Raw genomic sequence first — 23,607 nt, forward strand, 5'->3', positions numbered from 1 at the left:
CTTATTTTTTACAGTACTTGGATTTCTCTTGGGTATTAAAATTTACTTATTTTTTTCCCCAGTCCCAAGCTTCCTGTGGGGGAACTGAACGTCAGGCTTGGAAAACTTGACCCTGTGGAGATGGAAGATATTATTTGGCATCACTCATATAATGGTAGAAACATGTGGCAGTATGGAGAGACCACCATCTCAAATGACCAGAATTTTACAGTTAGTTTTATCTTTTATTTTATTGTAATACCTTTCTTCTATCACTAAATTACCTTTTGTTTACTGGTAATTGATTATTAAATATTCTTGTATATTAACATAAGTGTATTCTTGTAAACGGTGAATGAATGTACTGTATTGTGTATAGTTTTTGTACCCATAGGGTTGTAACATACCAATGATAACTAAAGTGCCTCTTTGCAAAGTATAATTATTTTCATTTTCATGGAAAGGACAGCTTGCTTTCACTGTCAGTGCACTAACAGTCTCATTTTTATTTCAATTATAATAAAGGTATGTTTGGAATATCAAGATGAAATATGATTTTACAATTATTAGTTTTTATGATTTGTCTATTTTGGGATATTGGTTGCTTTATAGATGTTATAGGCTTAAATTCTATTTTGATAAATGAGGCAACAAGTAATTGGGTATTTTGCTTCATATTACAGGTGCTTTTACAAGGAATTCGTGGGAACAGCACATCTGGGGTCATTGCTTTTGATGATCTGAGTGTAAAACGTGGTGCGTGCACTCCACCAGGCACCTGTGACTTTGAAGGTGGCCTTTGTGGTTACACAAATGTACCAGATGCCAAGGAAAACAGTTGGGAATGGCTAAAGGCAGAGGAGTCTAATGATGGGGTGTTTACTGATCATACAACAGGAACAGGAACAGGTAAATACATCAATATTAGTGATACATCAGTAAATTTTGTTTTATTTTACTATATCCATATTTTATAATATACATGTATTATCGACATGCCTTACACTCCTTATCACCCACAGGTCACTACGTTTCATTTGACCTGGCAAATTGTGCTTATGGCCTTGAGTGTTCTGCCGATCTCATCAGTTTTGATTTTGCACCTGCCAGTGAGAACTACTGCTTTACAATGTATATGATTGCTAAGCAGAGTAAACGTAAGTGCAGTGTTATATAGTACTGTACTTGATAATATAGTAAGCAGTTTTACCTACTGAATGCATCTTTTATTGAAATATAGATTTGAATGTAAGGATTATGTTTTACTTCTTATTAAGAGTATTTATTTCTCTTTGTAGTTGATAAGAACTGGTTGTCACTGGCAACTGTTGATGTTGAAAGGAACATCACACAGATAAGAACATCATTTGTTGAAGAATTAGATCATGTCTGGACATATAAGCAACACACATTAGAATACATGCACGCTGTATTCCACTTGCGCATTCGAGCTTCAATGACCAGAGAATTCCTTGAGGAAGGAGGTAATTTATGTAACTGTTATTTCCTTTACTTATTTAGAAGGTGAGGTAATGAAGTGCTTTGGCATAATTTAAATAAGCCTTGTGATTTGAATGTTGCTGTTGATTTTTTGAGAGGCCTTTCATATTTTAATGTTGCTAGATGATAGTCTTTGGGAACTGAAAGACTGTTTCATTTCTTGGTTTCATCTTACTCTTTTTATAATTTATGGGTACTAACTTATGGTTTTTGTATAGTTTGATTTTTTGGGGAAATTCCCATAACTCTGAGTGTAATTGGTATTTGTTCAACCTCTGTTAAGTGAATGATGTTTTCCAAACTTTGCAAATTTGTTATTTATTTTGATAAAACCTGTAGGATTCCTTTTTTAAATGTTGAATTTATAATTTCTTCCTTTCGTCTTCACATGGGTAAATTTATCTTCAGAAGTTTTCGTTGGTCTTTTGGTCTTGACTCTTGGGCTTTCTTTGGCACTTGAATGAATGGCAGATTTTTTACAAATGGATGTCCTTCTTGACTGCAATCCTCCCTGTTCGTGTGGGCTTGGGAAACATAAACTCTACAGTAATAAGAAATAATGGCTCTTTGTTTATTTTTTTTTCAGCTTTCATTGCCATAGATGACGTCAAACTCTACCCAGAGGAATGTTGGAAGATAGAAACTACTGTGGTACCAACAGGCACTCCCGAACCAGATACTAAGCTTACCTGTGACTTTGAAGATGACACAGCTTGTGGATGGAGCACTGGAGACATCTGGCAGCTTGAAACTGGCTCCCATGAAGAAGGGACTGCAGATGGACCTTATGTTGATGACACTACAAAATTGTCCTCAGGTAGACTTTGGTTTGAATTATATGTACATGTACAGTACTTTCAAATTTTATGATGCATTATTGTTTATAGTATTCTGTAATGAAACAGTATTAAATATGTCTAGGAAAATAGAGAGTAATGGAAGGTTTGATATTATCTCAGACAAACTATTCTCTCTGACCATAATGAGTCAAGCGAAAGAATGAGATTAGAGGAATAATATCATCTGAACTGAGATGTCATAATTTTAGACTATTATTATTATTATTATTATTATTATTATTATTATTATTATTATTATTATTATTATTATATAATTTAGATCTTAGATGTTACATTGTTAACTTTTACAGAAGTAAAGTTTAAGGCTACAGAAATCAGCTATGTTTGCATTTTTTTTCAGGTCATTTCATGATATCTAAGTCAGTGGGTTTTAGACAAATGGGGAGATTAATATCCGAGGTACTACTGAAGCAGGATGCTGGATATTGCCTCTCTTTCTACTATTACATGCATGGAACAGCTCCTCCATTCCTGAAACTGTACATTGTGAAAGGTGCTGTTGTTGGCTTGTTCTTTTCCTTGTTATTTTTGTAAATTATTAAATTAAATAACTTTCAATATAGTAGATAGATGTAATTTTGAAATTATGTAATTGCAAAACAGAACTGTTGCTGTGAAATCGTAACTAATTCTCTTGATTATTTTAGATGGTGAGGAACCAACGGAATTGCCTGACTGGGAACACTTTGATGAGCTTGGGGAAACATGGCAGAAAGTCAGCTTATACATGAATCCCAACTTTGATTTTTATGTGTATATCACATCTGATACACAAGAAAGTACTGAGGATGTGGGTCATTCAGCAATTGATGACTTTTTATTGATCTCTGGAACATGTCAAGCAGAACCAGGTTAGAGAGCTCTTGGTTTTTTTTTGTGAATTACCACATGTCCAAAGGATTAAATGTCTAATAAATGACTGGAACTTCTGTGACTAATAATATTCATCACAATATCACCTTCCATAGTTGATTGTGGTAAATATACTGTTTGGATATTTATTATTTTATATACATATTAACCAGCAAAACATCATGAGCACATTCACTTTTGGTAACTAAGCATGAGTTTCTATTTCAGGTAACCTTTGTGACTTTGAGACAAAAGATCTTTGTGAATGGACAACTACAAATGACAACGTGATGTGGGCATGGGGCAGTGGTAGTCAAACTGCTCCTGAAAATCAGCCTGCCATTGATCATACTTTTGGTGAGTTTTTAAAGCTTAAAAATTGTGCTTCTCAAAATTAGATTATTTTTATGTATAACACATCTGACTGTTGTAGGTTTGTAGGCATGTTCTTGTTAGTAAACCAAGTGACTTACTCAAATTATATTTTTTCCCTGTTTACTTGGAGAGATTTTGGAAATTTCTTTGGACTTACTGTTTTCATGGTAAGTGGGCCTATGTTATATATACTGTATAGGCTGTTGGAACCTGTGTTTTAGTGCCTACTTTAAAGATTTATGCATTGACCTACCATTTTTTAAAAATTAAGAAGCCAAAGAAAAGATAGTCTGTTATCCATATGTGAACCTCATTTAATTGAAACAAGAAATAAAATTGAGAAGAATAAAATATGATCCTTCACCAAAGAAAGCATTAGATTTACTTTTTAAAAGATGAAGGCTCTAATAATCTTGTTAATAGTTCATTCACCAAACCAGGCATTCAGGTATTATCAGTTTCTTCATGTTACCCTAATCCCATCCTCTTAATGGAACAGCTACTCAAGTCATCCTTTTCCTTAAATTTCGGTTATGTGCTCAATACTGTTTCTACCCTGTGCTTTCAGTGTCTCTCCACTTTTGGAAAAATACAAGTAGAGGATAACACAAGTATGGTTAATATGAGTAAGGGATACAAGATTAGGACAAAAAAGTAAGGAAAGTATGAGTATGGATACATGAATAAGTCAAAGAAGAATTGTTATAGCTTGTGCTGCAAAAGAGATATGCCAAACACAGGAATTACACCAAAAACGTGGACTGGGAAAAAGAGTGTGGTGCATACAAAATAGCAAATGGGAATGTGTATTTTAGTTGGGTGGCTATGAATGTAAGTTACTTCAACCACAGATGCGAAACTGCAGTTTGATAGCCAGACTGTCATCCATTGTTAATTTAATTGTCATTTTATCCCCTTGCTGAGCCTTGAGCCAACAGACTGGTGCTCTGGTAAGTAGTGTCTGGTGTTTGTTGTATCTGTCAGGGAATTTCACTTTGGTGATCTAATCTGGATGTTAGTGCCTTCTCTTAGGGGCAGGTTGATTAAATGTTGCTAGTATTTTAGATTTCATAATAACTAAGTACATCATTATGAACAAGTCAGTTACAGTTGTTTATTGATATATAAAAAAAATTTTATAGTAAAGTAGGTTTTATTAGCAATGCATTTTTGTATATATTTACAGTAGTAGGAAACTAGATTTTGAATGATAGTTAATTTTTTATTTTTAGAATGTTTCCTCTGATAATTAACATTTTTTGTATCCTGTTCATTTAAAAAATTTTAAAATATTGTGTGTGAAATATTTCCATTCATGAGAAATATATTACAAAATTTTTTCCCAATTTAGGGACGGAATACGGGCATTATGCTTATTTCAAGCATGCTGAGGATGACAATAAAGATTACAAAGCACAGCTGACAAGTCCAACTCATAGCAGTACAGGCCAAATGTAAGTTGAATCTTACACTTTGGAGAAATTCTTTTTCATTGCAAATCTTCGTCATGTCTTTCCCATTTAGCTACTTTATTTATAAACGATTTGTTTAACCAGACCTCTGAACGCTTTTAGGGTTCTTCTCGGGCTGGAAAAAAAATAAATATATAAAAAAAGGGGGCGAAGAATACATAATAAATTAAATAATTAAATAAATAAATAATAAAAAAGTGGAAAAAACTAAAATAGAATAAATAACCCCCATTTAGAACTAACTAATAACAGAAACCTAAATTTATTATAAAAAGTGGATTAACATATTTAAGGAGAACCACTTACTGTACCTATTAATTATCAGCATGGCTGCCCATCCATTGGTTAACATAGTTTTGGATAGTCTGCTATCGTATTTATTGTTAGGTTATCGCCAAATAGAATTAAACTTTATATGCTTGGTGATTGAAATTTTTAAGTACTTGTAATATGTTTTATTAGAATTTAATATGTACGGTTACTCTTATAGATTATGAGTTAAATTAAACTTAAATAACTTTTTTACAGGTGCTTCTCATTCTATTACTATTTGTTTGGTGTGGGAAATTGGACAGGAACCCTAGATGTCTATATTGTTGATCCTTCTGTTAGTATTGACACTGTAGATCCCAACAGGAGAATAGAGGGCAACCAAGGTGAAAAATGGCATCTTGCTCGCATATCTGTTAATTTCGAAAATGACTATCATGTAAGTTTTGAGGCATTTTTCTTTTGTAGAAAATAGAGTGGAACACAAAACACCTGTCATGAAGCTGTTATTTTTTTGTGTTAGGGACATACAGTACACTAAATTTCTAAATCAAAATTACTGTACTATTACAACAGAAGTCCACCAAAAACTTCTGGTAATAGAAATTACTTTATTAGCTTTTGGAAAGGAAAAGTCCCTTTTCTCTTTCAGATACATTTGTATCTGAAATAGGGAAGGGAATGTTCCTTTATAGCCAATACTAGTTAACATTAATAAAAATGGAAAAATACCATTTCAGGCAGTTATGTCTTGAATGTGAAAGTTCATTAGAGGCTGTAAACATGTGAAGTATAGAAAATATTTTCCACCATTGTAAAGCATGTGACACTAATACAATTTTGTAGAAATAATATTGTTTAAATTTTTATTAGTAAACAAAAAATGTGCCTATGTGATAGGTCAGTAAATTTCATTGGCCTTTAAAGGAGGCTGATCATTCAGAGAATTTAATATTGTTAAACTGAGTATTGGTATTCAGTAAGAAAAAATAGAAATACCAAGAATAAATTTTCACCCACAATTCATGCATGCATGCTGTATGTTAAAACTGAGGGAGATGGTAATATGTAGGTGAGCATTAAACCTTCTCCATGAAACATATAGTAATGAAAAGTAAATTAATGTTAGCTCTACTGTCACTACTGATTAATCAGTGTTATGTATCTCCTTGAAAATTATGTATGATATTTTGTCCTTTGAAAGATTATGACTTCCATTTTCTCTTGTTATTTTTATCAAAGTTTAGCCAGACCACCAAATGTAAATTCTAAACTATTTAAGGCTCTGTCTGTCTGATATAGTATAATGAAGTAATGTACTGGGAAAGACCCTGTAAGAATTTTTGTTGTTGCACCATGTTAGATAAACACTAATATGCATTGATCATCATCTGGTGTTTCTTGAGAAATTCAAGTATCATTTCTTGTCCTCTGATGTGCAGAAGATTAGAATACTAGAAGTGTACTTAGTAAATGAGGTTTATTTGTATTTTTATTCTTACATTTTGTAACATGCTCGTAAGTTTTACAATCCGCATTCATAAAAAAAATTTCATAATGATGTCCTCGATGTCCTTAAATGTGCAGGTTGTCATGGTTGCAACCTGAAGGCAGTGAAGGTGCTACAAGCGTAATAGCTCTTGATGATATCGTGATGCTCGACAAGGCATGTCCATCTGGTGCAACTTGCTCTTTTGAGGACGGATATTGCAGTTGGAAAAACACTAAAGTTGGTGACTTAATGGATTGGGTCATGAATCAAGGTCGCACACCCACAGAGGAAACTGGTCCTAACTATGATCACACTCTACAGACATCTACAGGTATTTTCCATGGCGTCTGATATGTCATAATGAATGTGTGAAGTGTGAGACTTTTGTGAACATGAGGAGTAGGCTTGGTTGTAGAATAAATGTTTATTTTTCTAGTTTGACGCTCTCTGACTGTAGTGTTAATGATGTATGTGTGTGGAAGTAGTTGATCATAGTTGCCATGTGTAAAAATGTAGATTTCTTCACATTTTTTTCATATGATGTACTCTACAAAGCACTGAATTCAAAGTACAGTCAAGATGAAATAGAAACCCTAATTTCCTCATCTGAAATTTGGATCTCTTCATTTGATTTGAATTTAAGTTTATGTAGTGACAAGTGTATAAAAAAATGTGAAGAAATTGTGAGTTAAGAGGTCATCATGGCTATCACCAATACAGTATATATAATCTGGCAGAAGTTACCAGTACAGTATACATACACACACACACATATATATATATATGTATATATATATATATATATATATATATATATATATATATATATATATATATATATATATATATATATATATATATATATATACATATATATATTGTCACGATGCATACCAAGCACCTGGTTATTACACAACTAATTTCAAAATTCAAAAATTTACCTCACTTCACCCAGATACCCGAACTCTTATAACAATAGGAAATTATGACTGAGTACTCTAAAGGTAACAGTGATCCCTTAAAAAACTTATTAATCACTTGAAAAAATCAGACTCAATTTATCAAGACTAGTGTGAGGTATCCACTATTAAACAAGAAATATACTAGAATAAAAGGGCATCACTCCATCACAATTTTAACTGTTTCCCTGGTCTTAATTCACTTTAGCAAGCTAAAAGAACAAAACATGTTTATCACTTTGTTATGCACACACAGTTAATCCTATTCATTGGTGGTCAATAAATGAAACACTTTTTCAAAAAATATTAAATACAAAAATTTATTTTTAAATTCGAAATTTTTAATTAGAATTCACAATCTGAAAAATTTACCATTACAGTACTTGTAAACAACACAAAACTTAATTAATTCTTGAATTAAATTACAAAACAAAACTAATTCACAGAAACTAATTTATCAGGAATTTAAATTCATCAAGAAAAATTTAAACTATCAAGAATTACTCAAGATTTGAAAAGAAAACCTTAATAAATGAAAATTTAATCAAGTATGCAATGTTAAATTAATTACCAAGAAATATTTAAAATGCTGCATAAATAAATGTTACATCACAGACATAAAAAAATGTGAAAATATGAAGAGAGTGTAATCACAAGAACACGCACAGTTCCACAAAAGATTTATCAATAACAATTTCACTAAGGGAAAATTTCCCTAACTTATTATATCATGGTATTAATAAGTAAAATTCACGTTACCTTAAACAAACTTGTGAAAATTTTGTAAAATCACTTGCTGCAGCTGCTTTTCCACAAAACACACTTTTAATAAGGTGCCGTTACACTTTTCCTATCCTCAGATCCCAAAAAAGCTAAGACTAACGCCAGTGACCACAATATTCTATGTTAATAAATAACTTCTCTCTTTTGAAGAAAGAGAAAGAGATAGTGAACCAGACAGGTCAGTCTCAAGAATAAGAATGAAACAGATTTCAGAATTCCAGAAGCACATGAAACAATTACATGATGTCATTGAGGCATTTTGGTTATGAGATACCAAAGGAGAAATTCCTAGAAGGAAGGTGATGTCACTCTCAGCAAAACATTTTGAATGCAGTCCTACAAAACATGACGTAACTGATCAGGACATATGTTCTTTCTCTCAAAGCGGCATACGTGATCAGAGCCATGTATGTAACTTTGTGAAATCGCTCTTATTCTTTTTCTATGGGACAAGGCTTTTACAGAAATCTTTACACGATCAAAACATACTGCAATCGGCTAATTATGATTGACGTGTTTTATAAACAAGACAAAAAACTGAGCTGATTTCCTGAACGAATTGGCAGATGTTATTCCAAACTGTCCCCACATTAACCCAAAACAAAGGTCTCTCTCTTATCTCAACTGATGACAATTGAAATGATACAAGTCTTCGCTGAACACACACACGTGTTGCTCATACAACGTTACTATTAAAATTGTATCATCAATTCTAAATTATGCTATTAAGTTACTTAAATCATTAGTTCTTTTGAGATCTGTTATGATACTTCAATAATTATTATTATTACTATACACATAATACATGATAAACAAAAGAGTAAATATATAAAAATATCGCATGCATTTCCTTATTACGAAGCAACATCATGAATAATATATATATATAATATATATATATATATATATATATATATATATATATATATATATATATATATATATATATATATATATATATATATATATATATATATATATACATGTACTGTACAGTACTGTAAAGTTGTATATAATCTTATTGACTAATGGCATAAGAAAATTTATTAAGAATATTATGGTACCATTTTCCTTCCATATTTTTATGTTTGGTATTTTGAAATTTCTTTTCTCTGTGCAGGCCACTATGTGTACTTGGAGTCAGATGATGGGGAAGATGGCTACACTGCTATACTAGAGTCTGCCAACATGAAAGCAGGCGATTACTGCTTTGAGTTTTACTATTACATGTATGGACGAGATATTGGAGGTCAGTAGCGATAATAAACTCTGTCTTATTTACAGATCTCAGAAAAGCTTCTTTGAATTAGATATGATTTACTGTAGGCATAATTTTCACTATAACTATCATGGCAGAAAATTTATGTTTTAATATTTGGTAATCCAATCTACCCCCACATTTGATCAGTCACCCTCACTGTGCTTTACGTGGAGCACTATAGAAAGCACCATGCTCCTTGCAGCATTTTTTCCCTTCAGTTACATTGCTTTCTGGCTTTTCCTATGGTCTCTTCCACATTGCTGTTCATTTTTTAAATTTTGATGTGATGGATTCATATTTTCACTTTTCATTAAAGAACAAGCTGAGTGATGTCTAGAAATGTGACTCAGTGTTCTTGTTAGACTGGTTTTTGATACAGCTTGCTAATCCACACACTTGCATTACTGTTGGTGATATGCATTATTTAGTAATGATGAGCAAGGAATACTGATAAACAATATGTAATTTTATTGAGAATTTACCTGCAGGAAGTATTCAGTTGGTTTTAGAAAATACTGTTTATAAGTAACTTAGATATTGACAGTGATAAATTACATGTGATGTCTACAAATTATATATTTTAATAATGGGTTCTCTTGATCCTGGCAAATATTCCTGTTGCCAGTGTAACAATTACTTGTGTGACAGAATATCATCTTGACTAGTACTCTAGGAACAAGAACCTGTGTTGGCATTAACTGGTTTAATCCATAACATGTGTGATATAACCTAACTTCTGAACCATTCATTATCTTTTTTATTTTTTCTCAGCACTAAGCATTCAGACCAACGGGAATGGCACTTTTGAGACTATTTTCACACTGGTTGGTCCGCAAGGGAATGAGTGGAAGTTGGTGAGTTATAGCTTTTGTTTTCTCCATTCAGTGTCATAAGTACTGTAGGTAGTAAGTAATGTTTTATCAGGTTTATTTTGTTCTGGTTCAGTTTTTAAGTATCATTTCATCGATAGATGTTACTGATGGATTTCTTCTGTGTATGGCATTGATAATCACTGGTAATTACTTAGGGGTTACTTGCTTATTTTATTCTTGGGCTGTGTCTTCTCTGCCATAGCTCTGTTTTTTTTTCTTTCAGAAGAATTTCAGCATTGTTCTATAGAGGTATTCAGAAATAGATGTTTGATTGAAGTTTGATGGAGAAGTTCCTGAGGAACAGATATCTGATAGATAGTTCATTAGGTGTTTTAATTTGTATTTTTTATTACTTTTCTGATTTACAAGGGCAATTTATTATGTGCCCATACCCTTGACAACCTGAATTATGACAATTACATTACTACATCAGTTAAAAAACGTGGAAAAAGTTATGGTTTTCCTGTCTTTTTTGTGTTAACAAGCTATCTTGAAAGCATGGAAGAACAATGAAATTTAGGTTATAAACCAAGCACTGAGACATTGTCAGCTACTGAGCACTCAAGACAGTGAAAAGAGAGATGTACTGGTTAGACAGCAAAATAAAGAGATCCAGAAATAAAGAAGATGAAGTAATTTGATCTAAACATGAAGCTGAGAAAAACCCCCCCTTTGCCCTAACAAGCGATACATAGTTCAGAGAGGCTGGAGAACTTATTTATTTTGATGAGAATAGGTGAAAACTCTAATTGGGTTAGAGGTTAATTCTTTATGAATATTGATGGAGATGAGGACTTAATGTCAAAGAAACAAAATCAGATTTTTATTTATTTCTAAAAGTTTAATCTTCAGGAAGTAGTCACACTGGATCTTTTTACCAAACTGAATATCATTTAAACAGATGGGAAGAAGTTTGTGGTATTTGTATTGGTGGCGTTTGAAAAGGTATGCGCTTTATGGTTTCTCCCCACCAGGTAGTTAGCATTTGTTGCACTCACTGAAGATTTAATGATTCACTACCATGCAAACAGTATTACTTATATTTTAATTATTATTTGGAAAATTACAAATCCAGTATTCTAAAAATTAAAACTTATGTAACAAAGTTTAAGGACAAGAGCAGTTGTATTTATGAAAACAATAATTACGATATATTCATTGGTATGAGTTGATATATTCATTGTTGAATGTCTTTGGTGGAGGTATGATATACATGTATAATGAATACACTTGTTTTTTAAGGTTGCCACTAAAAGTGATACAGTATTTCTGTAAATGTTGGGGCAAGTTAGTCATAAGTAATAACACTATTTTCATAATTCATAGTAATATTTTTTGGTCAGGAAACAATATTAATCACTATTATACAGTATTAATCACTATTACTAGCACACACTGACTTCCTTCCATCTACACGAGAATAATGCCCAAAGACATCGCCACAGTGAAACCTATTCATTGAGGAAAATGGTCATAAATATATGGTCATGTATATCATAAGCTATACCAAAAGAAATTACCTCAAGCCAATTGAACCGAAAAATATGAAGCTAAGTTTACATGTCATTAAAAGCATTTGTTAACAACTGCATTTATTTTCCAGGGTAAAGTGACAATTCACAGCGACGCAGACTTTGCCATTCAAATTGTAGCTCGTAGGGGAGCAGGAAACAAAGGAGACATTGCAGTTGATGACACTTGGACTACAAAGGGGAAGTGCCATGATGATCCATTAACTGTAAGAACGTATAGAAAGACAATATCAAACTGAAGTTTACTCTTTGCACACCAAAAGTATAATGTCACACTTTGCTCTATCTACCATATTTTCCAGCTTATAAGGTGCATAGGAGTATAATGAGCATTTCTTCTATCTTGTTTGTGTTGTCCAGGATGTTTATTTTGAGAAGGTACTTTTGTTTGGATCCTAGATAGCTATTGTTGCTTTAATATCTTGCTTAGTATTATTTTGAGAATTGTTCCTAGCAATTATTTGATTGTTACTGTATGAGAAGATATTACTTTCAGAAGCAGCACATATTAACACTGTATATAATAACACTCTTCTCAAGGTTCAGATTGTTATATGGCAGATTATTGAATGCCACTACCTTTTCCTTTGGTAATGCTTACCAGTAATGACAGTGACAGCAACTTATGAAATTCTGTTTACCCTGTAGCTCTTTTCCACACTTCAAAATAGTTTCAGTTGATTTTAGTATATTTTTAGGAAGCAAAATCTGTAAGGATGAGATAGAGTGACATACTGACTGGGTGTTGTCTGGTTTATTGGTGGTTCCTTACTGAATAAATGTATAGAATCTTCGAAGTTGTTATTGGCTGGTACGAGCCGCAAAGTAGTTTCTACACACAGACAGGGCAAAACAAAGGTAATGTTTGTTTACTGACAAACAAATGCCGATTGTGAGAGACATAATAAACGTACAATGATAAAACGTATATCAATGGAAAGGCCAGGAAATTCCACATATGGCCAGTTGCATGAGATTCGAGACAGATTAATGAATACATTGCAGTAGCAAAATATGTGTGAAATGGCGAGACGTTTGACATCTTCACAAACAGAAACATACATACAGTTTGATACAGAAGATTCGGTGGAACATTATGAGTACATGATTGGAATGCTTGCATGGCAATGCAAGTAGTGGTGATTGTACATAAATCGAGACAACAATGGTTAGGGAGAAACAGACGGAAACATTGTATGGTAGAAGTTGTGTTCGTTGAGAGAGAGAAAACGGGATGCTCTTGTTTTTGTCTTGTTTCCTCCAATGGATGATGCACACACACGTGCGCCCGCAAGATGCTGTCTCTTACAAATCTGCTCTTCTTCATCTCTGGTCATTTTTCCTGTACTGGCCTAGAAATCAATATCTGTTCAATATTTTTTCTCTAAACATAAACATAGACTTTTTAAACATAATGGTACAGTTGACTGAACTTACAAATTAGAACAGCCAGATATATGTAGATAGATATAGAACTTTTATATTTTAATAAAGAAAATTAAACATATTGTTACTTAGTAATGAGTTGTGAAAATGGTAAATAATTTCCAAGTTACTCGCACAAAGCCATGCATAAAGTTATATGGCATGTGATCCTGAAAAGAGAGTGCTGTAACTTGAAAGATTTCAGAACAAGAATTACAGTACATTATTTACCGTAAATTTGTGTTGGTTGACCTTTCATTTGAAATAGTAGTCCCAAAACTTCACTCTTGCCCAGGGTCCAATGATTGGACTTAGGATACTACTAAATGATTGCAAAGAGTTTCTTACAATACTCTGACATACTATGGTAATAGACAACACAGCTGCGCTACATTTTCTTAACAAAAAAGTAATGGCACTGAAATTGTTATGCATCTTACATGTGAGAAGCAAATTAAAAGTCAAACACTGCACACTTTTATCATGCATATGAAAATAATGTTATAACATAATTTTTGCTTTCAGTTTATGTGTTCAGATGGCAAAATCATACCAATTGAGAACGTCTGCGACTTTTCTTCGGACTGCCAAGATCAGGGTGATGAAATGCTTTGTGGAGATTGTGCTTTCGAGTTAGGTAAGAATAAGCATTTTACACACTTACAGTTTATTGATCATATAATATAAGTTGTTCAATAAAGAATGGTGAACCTTGGTTTTTGGTGATGTGTATTTTCCTAGTATCTTTCTCCTTGCCTTTATTCCTTTCATTAGGTGTTGAGCCATTAAACTAACTGAATATATCAGATTAGATAAATTTCTGTTGGACAAATTTTGGTAAACCTTTTGCTTTGACTATTTCAGAATTTACTTCAGTTCTTTAAACCTTACAAAATATGTTTCCTTAATGTGTTGCTCTGTCATTTTAAACTGGAGTGTTTGCATTTTAATCATATTCAGAATGCTTAAGTATTTGACAAAGAACTTTAAAATGGCACAAGAAAATGAAATATGAATAAATAAATGTCAGTACAATAAGCAATTTATTACTTTTCTCAGCATTGCACTTCACTTCAGAAGGGAAAACCTACATCTCAAGAGAAGTAGGACCTTGTAGTTCTCCCCAGTCTATTTTAGCCTTTTTTGTCTACTAAATCATGTCTGTGAATTGCTTGGACTCAACTTATGCAATCCTCATCAGAAATTGGCAGTCAGTGGATCTCACTTCTTCACTGGACTTTATTGTTGAGACATAACTTTAGCATCATGTAGAATATCTTATTGATGTAGCAGGGACTGGCAAGCATGAGTTGCTGCTGTTAGTACTCTGTCATAGCTCAAAAAAAGTATGTATTTGTATCCATTTCTGCTGAACCACTACCACTGTTTCTTTGTTATCTTTTTAGATCATTGCTGCCTTGGCTACCAGAACACAATAGCCTTATAAAGGCTGTTTGAAGGGTGTATCCTTCTATGCAAAAGGAGGGCTTTGCTTTTACTAGAGTTCATTATGTTTGAGCTCTTTTTATTGTATTGCTATTCAGACAGTTCAGTCAACCAAATCAGATATCTTCCCAGTTGGATATATCACTGGGCAACCAATTCAAATATCTTCCACTGGGATATATCAACCCGCATTCCTTCCACCTCAAGTTCCCTTTAAATACCATGATAGATTTTCTCTTGTCCCTTTGTTTACCTCCAACAGAGTGGTCAAATAATCTCTCTCACCCCTTTTATACCTTTCTTATCATCATTTTATTCAGATCAGTCTGTGGCCCTACTGACTTTAAGGGATTCTTAGAGGTTATTGTGGATGTATATTTTGCCCTTTATTTAACAAGATATATAGCCAGTTCTTTTTAAATTAGTCTGGTTTTAGATCAGACTCACCAGTGCCTAATACATGACCTGAACTTGGAATTATCTTACATACTTTAGTGGCTGGACAACAAGACAGATTCAAGTACTGTACAATCTTAACTGGTGACATCACTGTTGAAGAGCTACTCTCTACTTCAGATTCTTCTAAGCCTAATTAAATATTAGGCTAAGTATGATAGTAGTCTGTACTGTATGGACATAAGTTTGTTACCACAAAACATTACCTTTTGCCATGATCTCCACCACTGTTAGGCAGAGATGCAACAATTCAGAAGTGAAATTCAAATGCAGTAGGCCACTTCAAACCAAATGGTAAATTTTGTTTTCAAGGAAGCATGAGCCTTTTAAACCAGGTACTCACAGTGGCTGTGTAATGAAAATTTTGCACTTTTTTAAACTGATGAATTATGAAAATAATTCAGGCAATAGTTATCCACTACATACTGCTTGAGATGAGTCAATCATATGCAATATTATTGTTGTTTATCCATCATGTTTTAGTACTGCATTTACTTTTTTATTTTTACGATTTTCATATTACAGGGTTATGTGGATGGAATTTCCTGCATGAAACAGATTATGTTTGGACTCGAGGCCGAAATGTGAGCGATGAGACACATTCTAAAGCTGTATTTGACCACACGTTTGGCACTGAATTTGGCTATTTTGTTTATGTGACAAGTGTCCAGAGTGAAGAGTCAGGCTTGGCTGTTATGAAGACCTCTGCCCTTCATAATGCTCACATAGATTGTCTAATGCAGTTCTGGTAATTGTCTAATTTTTGGTCATTGTGATTTTTTACATGGTTTATAGACCAAATACCCATAGCATTAGTTTGAAAATTTCATTGTAATGAATGCATTATTTATTTCTGTACTACATCTTTTCAAAGTCAATGATTGATTGTAGGTAAAAGTGAGGAGTCTTCTAATCTTTTGCAAAGGCATAGTTTCCCTAATTGATACTTAAGTGAAATAAATGACTGGTTGCTTGATAAGATGAATGAATGATTTATGGGTATCACAGAAACATGTGATCTGACTTGACCTGACCTGGCATTTCGATTTCATTACAGTATTGTCATTAACAGCATCTCTGTGCATAGATTGAGGTCTTGTTATACATTAAAGAAAGAAATGGGAGAACTATGGTATGGCATACCATTCTTGTCAGATAGATGACGACAGAGGAGAATGGGCCATGGGTAGAATTCATCAGGCCACTTAACCTGTTGCGTCCCCCGGATGATCACGCTTTTTCTTGCAAGTAGCGGTCATATCACTGATGATAGTTTTTCAAAGTTAATATTGATTTTTATGCTTATAATTCGTACTGTAGTTAAGAGTAGGAATTTTATCAAATGATAGGATAAAAAACTATTACTACTACTATTATTTTATTTCATAAGACTACAAAATACTGAATGAAAAGTGTTGTACATACATGCACTATTATTCTTTCATATGCCAATCTCTAAAGCAGGGGGCTACACACAATCCATCTATGTACTCGTGATTGTGGAGACAAATGTTCTACATTCATCTAGAAACTGATTTGCAAATCTGTTTGTTTCTTTCACGAGGTAATCAATGATTTCATCATCAAATTATTTCTCAAAAATTCTAATGGATTCTCTTTATCCTCAACTGAAAATTTCACGCCAGGATCAGCAACGAAAGTAAAGGGATATCTCTCTCTCTCTCTCTCTCTCTCTCGGAGTCCAGTCACTCGGCAATGAGAAGTCATCTTCACTTCCGCTATTGGAAGAAAAGTTTGTTTCTTCAATATCCTCATCATGGAGGATTCAGAACTAGAGCTCTCATCATCAAATATGTCTTCAGTATCAGACATTCTAGGATTTGATTTATCTCAACTGAAGACATACGCCTCCTCTTTGTGACATTCATTGAGAACGACGTAAAAAACGTGTTGTCTCTGAAAACGCCCGAAGCATACTGAAAAAAAAATAGTCATCTAGGCATCAAGCGACCAACTGAAAAGAATTGCCAGGGAGGAAATAAGTCATCAATTACAGCTTACGTGTTCTGAGAGTGTTACCAAATGATGTTCCAACATTTTCCATACAAATAAACGTATTATTACGGGGCTGACAGCTTGAAAAGCAGAGTTAAAGTCTTGAACGTAATATCCCGTTGAAGGCGCTACCGAGTAGATCACAGTAAACGTATTATTACGTGGGTGACGCTTAACAGGTTAACAAAGGATGTAATAAGGGTTATTTGGTCTCAGATTTTGAGTAACAGTTTTTGTAATACAGAACAAGCTCTCTTGTGAAAACAAGCTTTTGATCTGATCTGCACCAAACAAAATGCAATCGTCAATTGGCGAAAAATTCCTGGGAATGTAGAAAGTATATAGTTTCAGTGGGGTCAGTACATATAGTCCAATGAAGTTGTTACTCTGATATTTTGTAACTAATTAGACACTACTTTTCAGGTACATTGAAAACTCTGCACCTATTATACATATTTTTACTCGACTTAGAATTAGCATTGTCAGAGATGGAGAAGTTAGTCATTGGTTTTACCTTATAAACCAGAATAATCAGGACTGGAATTATGCTGAGGTCAGGCTACTAGGTAAGTGTTATGGATAATTAAAAATAGTTTCATTATGAATATTTTCAATTAGTATTTCATGGTTATTTACATCAAAGTATAAGTAACTCTGACTAATGTGGATGTTCAGTACAAGTGCATTAGTTTTCTAATTTTTGCTGAATATGTTCTTAAGAGAATTGTTAAATTCAAATTAATTGTCACATAATATTTGAATGGAAGATCTGATAGATGCATTCTGTGACCATATGATTTCTCTTAGATAATGATGATTGACATTCAGTTTTAGACAAATGCATTATAATATTACAGTATTATAATTTGTTATTGTAAAAGTTTATTACAAATTGATTATGATTTGGTTAACATTTTCACTGCAGTCTCTTACACTTGACTGTAGTGTAATTTCCTATACTGTAATAACAACAATGATATAAAGGGAGAAAATCTCCAATCTTAATCCTACTATGCAGTATGAGAAAGTCCTAATCCCACTATGCAGACTGAGAAAATATATCATTTAGATATAGAAACAGAACATGTTAACATGTCGTAATATATCAAAATACACAAATGTTTCAATATATCCAAAACAATATTTCAAATTAGAAAATGTAAAATACAGTATACAAGAGGAAAAAGGCCGAATGGCAGGACAGAGAAGAAAAGCACATCTTGTCGACAGTGTGGCCAAAAGTAAACTGAAGAGATTGAATGCATACTGGTTGGGTGGGCGGTACTTCTGCCCCTACCATGGGTAACTTTTACCATAACCGCCTTGCAAAAGTTTAACGGCCGGACTTTCCAGCTTCGCCGAAAGTTATCCATATGTAAAGGCCTCAGGTTTGTATGTTAGGAAAAATACAAATTAATTAAAAATTTGTCATTTTAGTTAACATATATTTTGCAATAAGCTGCCACTACTGTACATTTCTCAATAGGCAAGATTCATTTCTGTGTCAGCATAATGACATATTGAGTATTTTGAAATGAAAGCTAAATTTTAAGAAAAAGCAACTAAACCACCCCTCACTCAATAGCTGTTTGGGTAAAACGTGCAAGGATTTCATGAGAGTACTTGGTGCCCTTGCATATGCATAAATAAGTCTTGAAATGAAGTGATCTGCCCACACATGCACAGTACTATATTACTGGCTGACTGCCATTTTTTTTCTTTCTGTTTATGAGCGACTGAAGCAACCAAGACAGTTTTGCAGGCACATAACAGCTAATTACACAAAGTAATAGGTTTTTGAGGAAACAAAAAACTGTTAAGTACTGTATCTCGTACATTTCAAAGAAGTATTACTAGAATTTACAAGCATCTGATTTACTGTACTGAAGTGAGCAACTGTATATTTGAGACATGTGAGGTAAAACCCAGAAGTAACTATCTGTGGTATTTTCAGATTGGCTAGGAGAATTTTCGGTGCAGATTGAAGGCCAAAACCTTGCTTCTCCACCTGATTTGGCTATTGATGACATCACATTTGTAACGTGTGCATTACCAGTTTCTTCTGATGATTGCCCAGAAGGAATGCTACAGTGCAAGTCCACAAGTAAGTTTCTTGCAGGATTTTGTGTCGGTACAGGTATTTTGATTTTTTACTGTTAATACATTACTCAGTCATCTTGCAGTCAGCTTGATTTTTATGTTTTAGCTTATTTTTTTTTTTACATGTAGAGATTCCTTAATTGTCTTCATTCAAGACTACATGGATAAACAACATTCTTAAGGGGGTATGAAGTCTGAAGAGAATGTAAAATTCTGGCTATCCAAAAGTTGAGAGAAAAGAGTGTGTTTAAATGGGTTTTATATATACATGTAATATGAATGTTATTAGCTCATGGTTTTTAGATTTTTTATCTACAATTAAAATTATAAGCTTTGTATGCTGTGCTACTTTTTAATGTCAGTGTCATATTTTGCTATTTTCAAGTATTCATTACTGTTGACATTTGTATCGTTGGGGTTAGGCTGTACCCAAATGTAGGAAATAATCAAAAGTTAACATGTTAGCATTGGCGGATCTATATTTTATTCTAAATTAATATTTTATCATTGATTTTGGAGATTTAGATTATTACACCAATGCATTACTTCTGTATTTATAAAAATTCGCTCCTTCAGAACTATGCATCAGCCCTGAAGTGATGTGCGATAACACGAATGACTGTGGAGACATGACTGATGAGGAGAATTGTGATGATTATAAGATATGCACTCTTGAGGACGGTGCTGCCTGTGACTGGACACAAGACGAAGTTGATGATGATTTAGGTAAGTTTTGAGGAATTTTAATTGTCATTTAGAGAGTAATTTCATTTTACCTTTGATCTTTTCACAACCCTAGTTTATTTGTAATCTTTGGTTACAGAAATAAATTGAGTTTTCGTATATATGTAAAAGAAAAGGCCTGCTGGAATGGTATTGACATTCACAGTTTCTGATGTGTGGCTCACATGATCTTATTTATCAGTATCATCATTGTTTCTAAAGGTAAACCTTCAGACTGCTGACCATTACAGGGCAACACTTTCACTGCAGTTTTCAGTTACTGTAATTTTTAACTCCCTTTTCCCTTTCTCATGTTATGAATGGTCAGCAGATGATGTAGCAAGACAATGGGTATGATCTCTGATTCTTATGAAAAACTACAGAAGGGTAATGGGATATCAAGTTTACTTGAAAATTAAACTTGATTTTCTTTTGTGTAGCCAGGCAGTGGAAATGTTTTGCTGCCATCAGCCATACTGCTTGGTCCTAACCATGTGATTCTGGAGAACATAATTTTAATAAAGTTTAAAATATCTTGAACATTACATAGCTTGATGTAAAGACAGAGCTAAGAATTTGTTGTTTTTAATTTGTCATGTCCTTGAAGGACTAACTGATAGCAAAGGTGACCCTTGGAAACCATACTATATCTAATTGCATGTACTGTATATTACAATAACATTGAGTCTTATGTAAATTCTAGAAAACTTATAAAAGATAAAAAGCTTCAGTACTTAAACAAAAACAATTTTCTTCAAGCTTGAGACATTTTATTACTGAAAAGGAATTTACTTCCAAATTTAGAACTATACAAAAGTAAATGATCTTAACATAATGTTTGACATTAAAAACAGTTGAATTAGTTAGTTGTTTGGACACTGGCAAGGTATTGTCATTTGCCATGAGCTGGTATAAGCACAAAATTACCAAACTTATTGTTAGCTGACCTGCACTTTAGTTCCTAAGAGTTATTGCTTTACCCTTGGTGTCCAGTTTGGTGTCAGCATCTGTGTCTGCAAAATAAAGTCAGTGATAAGATATTTCTTTTCTTATTTTAGTTATAGATGTATTATTATTGTAGTACCTGTATACCCTTGTACTGCCTATCTGCATGTATAGGAGCATAGTAATTGAGTGATATAAAGTAAATGATAGGTCCATAAGTATGGACCTATCATTTACTTTATAGGTCCATACTTTATGTTTGAAAGTGTAGGTGAGCATAAAGTGACTTAGCACATGTGGTTTGCCGCTGCTGTAGTGCATTTCATATTTTGATTGCACTAAGTGGGTTTAAATACTGCAGAAGCAATAGGGGGGAAATTGTGTCAGAATTTCAAATAAGTCAGGCGAATTTGAATTTGCAGAGGAAATATGAAAAACTATAAGAACACTAGAGAATAATCTTGTGCCAAACTGTTCTCTCTTTGATGTTGTATATAAGGTTAACTTATACTCACTACACATGCAGTAATTGGAGTTTTGTTTGCAGTCAATAATTATAAAGTGAAGTGTTTTATTCTGTCATTTTTTTAGCATTTATTGTGACATGGGATTTTCAAGTGTAACACTTGCTGTCATCATTAATGTTTTAACTTCAGTTTTTCCTGTTACTAGGTTAGACACAAAAGGGTTCTCTCCACTTACTTTAGCATTGTGCACATAATGACTGAATTCCTATCTGGTCTAGGTCTTTATCTGTATCCATTTACATGATTTTCTGGGCCTTCTTCTGGTCCTGTCCAGATACTTCAATACTGTATCTGATATTTTTTTGCTCAACTGCTCCTTATCCTTTCTCATGATATATGCAAACATTTTCAATCTTTTAGATCTCAATGTATTTCCCAGCCAGTGGGCACCACATATTTCAGCAGCTTCTCCAACACTGGTCCTCACTCCCCAGAATACAACACAATGAATGTTAGGATGGAAATGTTTATGTCATCAACTTTTTTAGATTACTGTAGGTAGATGTTACTGCGATTATATTTTTAGATGAACATAAGTTTTTATACAGAACATAAAATCTTCGACATAGTACCAGAAACATGAACTTTGACTTTCAGGTTAAAGGGTTAGCTTTAGGTTTTAAAACTTCATCTGACTCCATTTCCTTCTTATAACAGTTTAGGTCATCATTTCATTCATGGCAAGATATTGTTCATTCGTCCTTTATCTTTTTTTCTACTAGGCTACGGGCTAGACAGGGAATAGGCATCGTTTCCGAAACTGTTAGCCCTCAGAATAAAAAGAAAAGGTGTACATCTTATCAGTTTTTGAGCTATGAATTGCAGCAGTGTATAAATACATAGATAAATCATAATGACCAAATGGAGTTAATATACTGCTAGTACACTTGTAACAAATTTACAGAGGAAGCTTTACTTATTCACCTTATTTGTATCAGCAGAAAATTTTATTCTCAGTACTCATGTTATTGTTTGTCAAGTTAAGTTAAAATATTACTCTTATTGTACAGTACAGTAATAGTTACTCTCTTGAAATTTTGCAAAAATATCAGATAACTCTGTTGTATCCTTCCTATTACAACATAACATGTCAGGGAAAAAATAATGAATGAATGAATGAACAAAAAAAAAAAGAAGGAATAAATGAGCCATCATTGAGCACTACTGCATATGGCATGTTCACAATGTGTGCCTTTCAAGAAGCTTCTCCTTACACCTTACAGTTCTTAGATCATTTTCCCTATCGTTTATTGTGCATTCATATACATAAATTACACTTCTCAGAGTTGGATTTATGCATCATATCTCCCCTCTTTGTATGTACTTCTCTGTGTAATAGTATATTTTTCTTTTGATTATGATTATCATCAGTTCTTTCAAAAAGACATATTCATTAGTCTTTTCCTACTCAGGTTGGTGTACAAAGAATCAGAATTTGCTTTTTGAAGGTTTCACATTATTCACTGTGTGAGTCAGTACATCCCAAGGATGTCTTTTAATCACTGAGAATGAAAGCTACTGAGCTGCTACTATGAGTGTGTGTGTGTGTGTGTATGTGCACAAGTGACTCATCCTTCAGCACCATAAAGAAAGCCAAGTAACACACAAACGTTTTAGACATTAACCTTTCTTGAACCATTTACCTTCAACAAAAAGCCAGGACCTCGTGATGCCTTACCTTTCGGGTGTATATTTCTTTATTCAAACTAGAGTTTGAGAAGTTCAGAACTAAAATAGCAAAATAAAGCTGTGTTTTTAACAA

The 23,607-nt window shown here is 33.2% G+C and overlaps 1 protein-coding gene across 1 annotated transcript in view; it reads left to right on the forward strand.

The window, feature by feature from the left end:
* Nucleotides 1–23,607, forward strand: part of LOC136846940 (MAM and LDL-receptor class A domain-containing protein 2-like) — a 212,146-nt gene that overhangs the window by 149,126 nt on the left and 39,413 nt on the right. Inside the window, 19 exon segments of the mRNA XM_067118195.1 lie at nt 63–210; nt 663–888; nt 1,002–1,136; nt 1,278–1,463; nt 2,066–2,296; nt 2,680–2,832; nt 2,987–3,190; nt 3,420–3,548; nt 4,918–5,020; nt 5,567–5,767; nt 6,917–7,131; nt 9,663–9,791; nt 10,575–10,657; nt 12,279–12,413; nt 14,158–14,269; nt 16,060–16,282; nt 17,974–18,116; nt 19,505–19,654; nt 20,227–20,376. Coding sequence (XP_066974296.1) covers nt 63–210; nt 663–888; nt 1,002–1,136; nt 1,278–1,463; nt 2,066–2,296; nt 2,680–2,832; nt 2,987–3,190; nt 3,420–3,548; nt 4,918–5,020; nt 5,567–5,767; nt 6,917–7,131; nt 9,663–9,791; nt 10,575–10,657; nt 12,279–12,413; nt 14,158–14,269; nt 16,060–16,282; nt 17,974–18,116; nt 19,505–19,654; nt 20,227–20,376 — 3,056 coding nt within the window.

The sequence above is a fragment of the Macrobrachium rosenbergii genome, chromosome 16, assembly GCF_040412425.1.
Source record: "Macrobrachium rosenbergii isolate ZJJX-2024 chromosome 16, ASM4041242v1, whole genome shotgun sequence".
Classification (NCBI taxonomy): Eukaryota; Metazoa; Arthropoda; class Malacostraca; order Decapoda; family Palaemonidae; genus Macrobrachium; species Macrobrachium rosenbergii.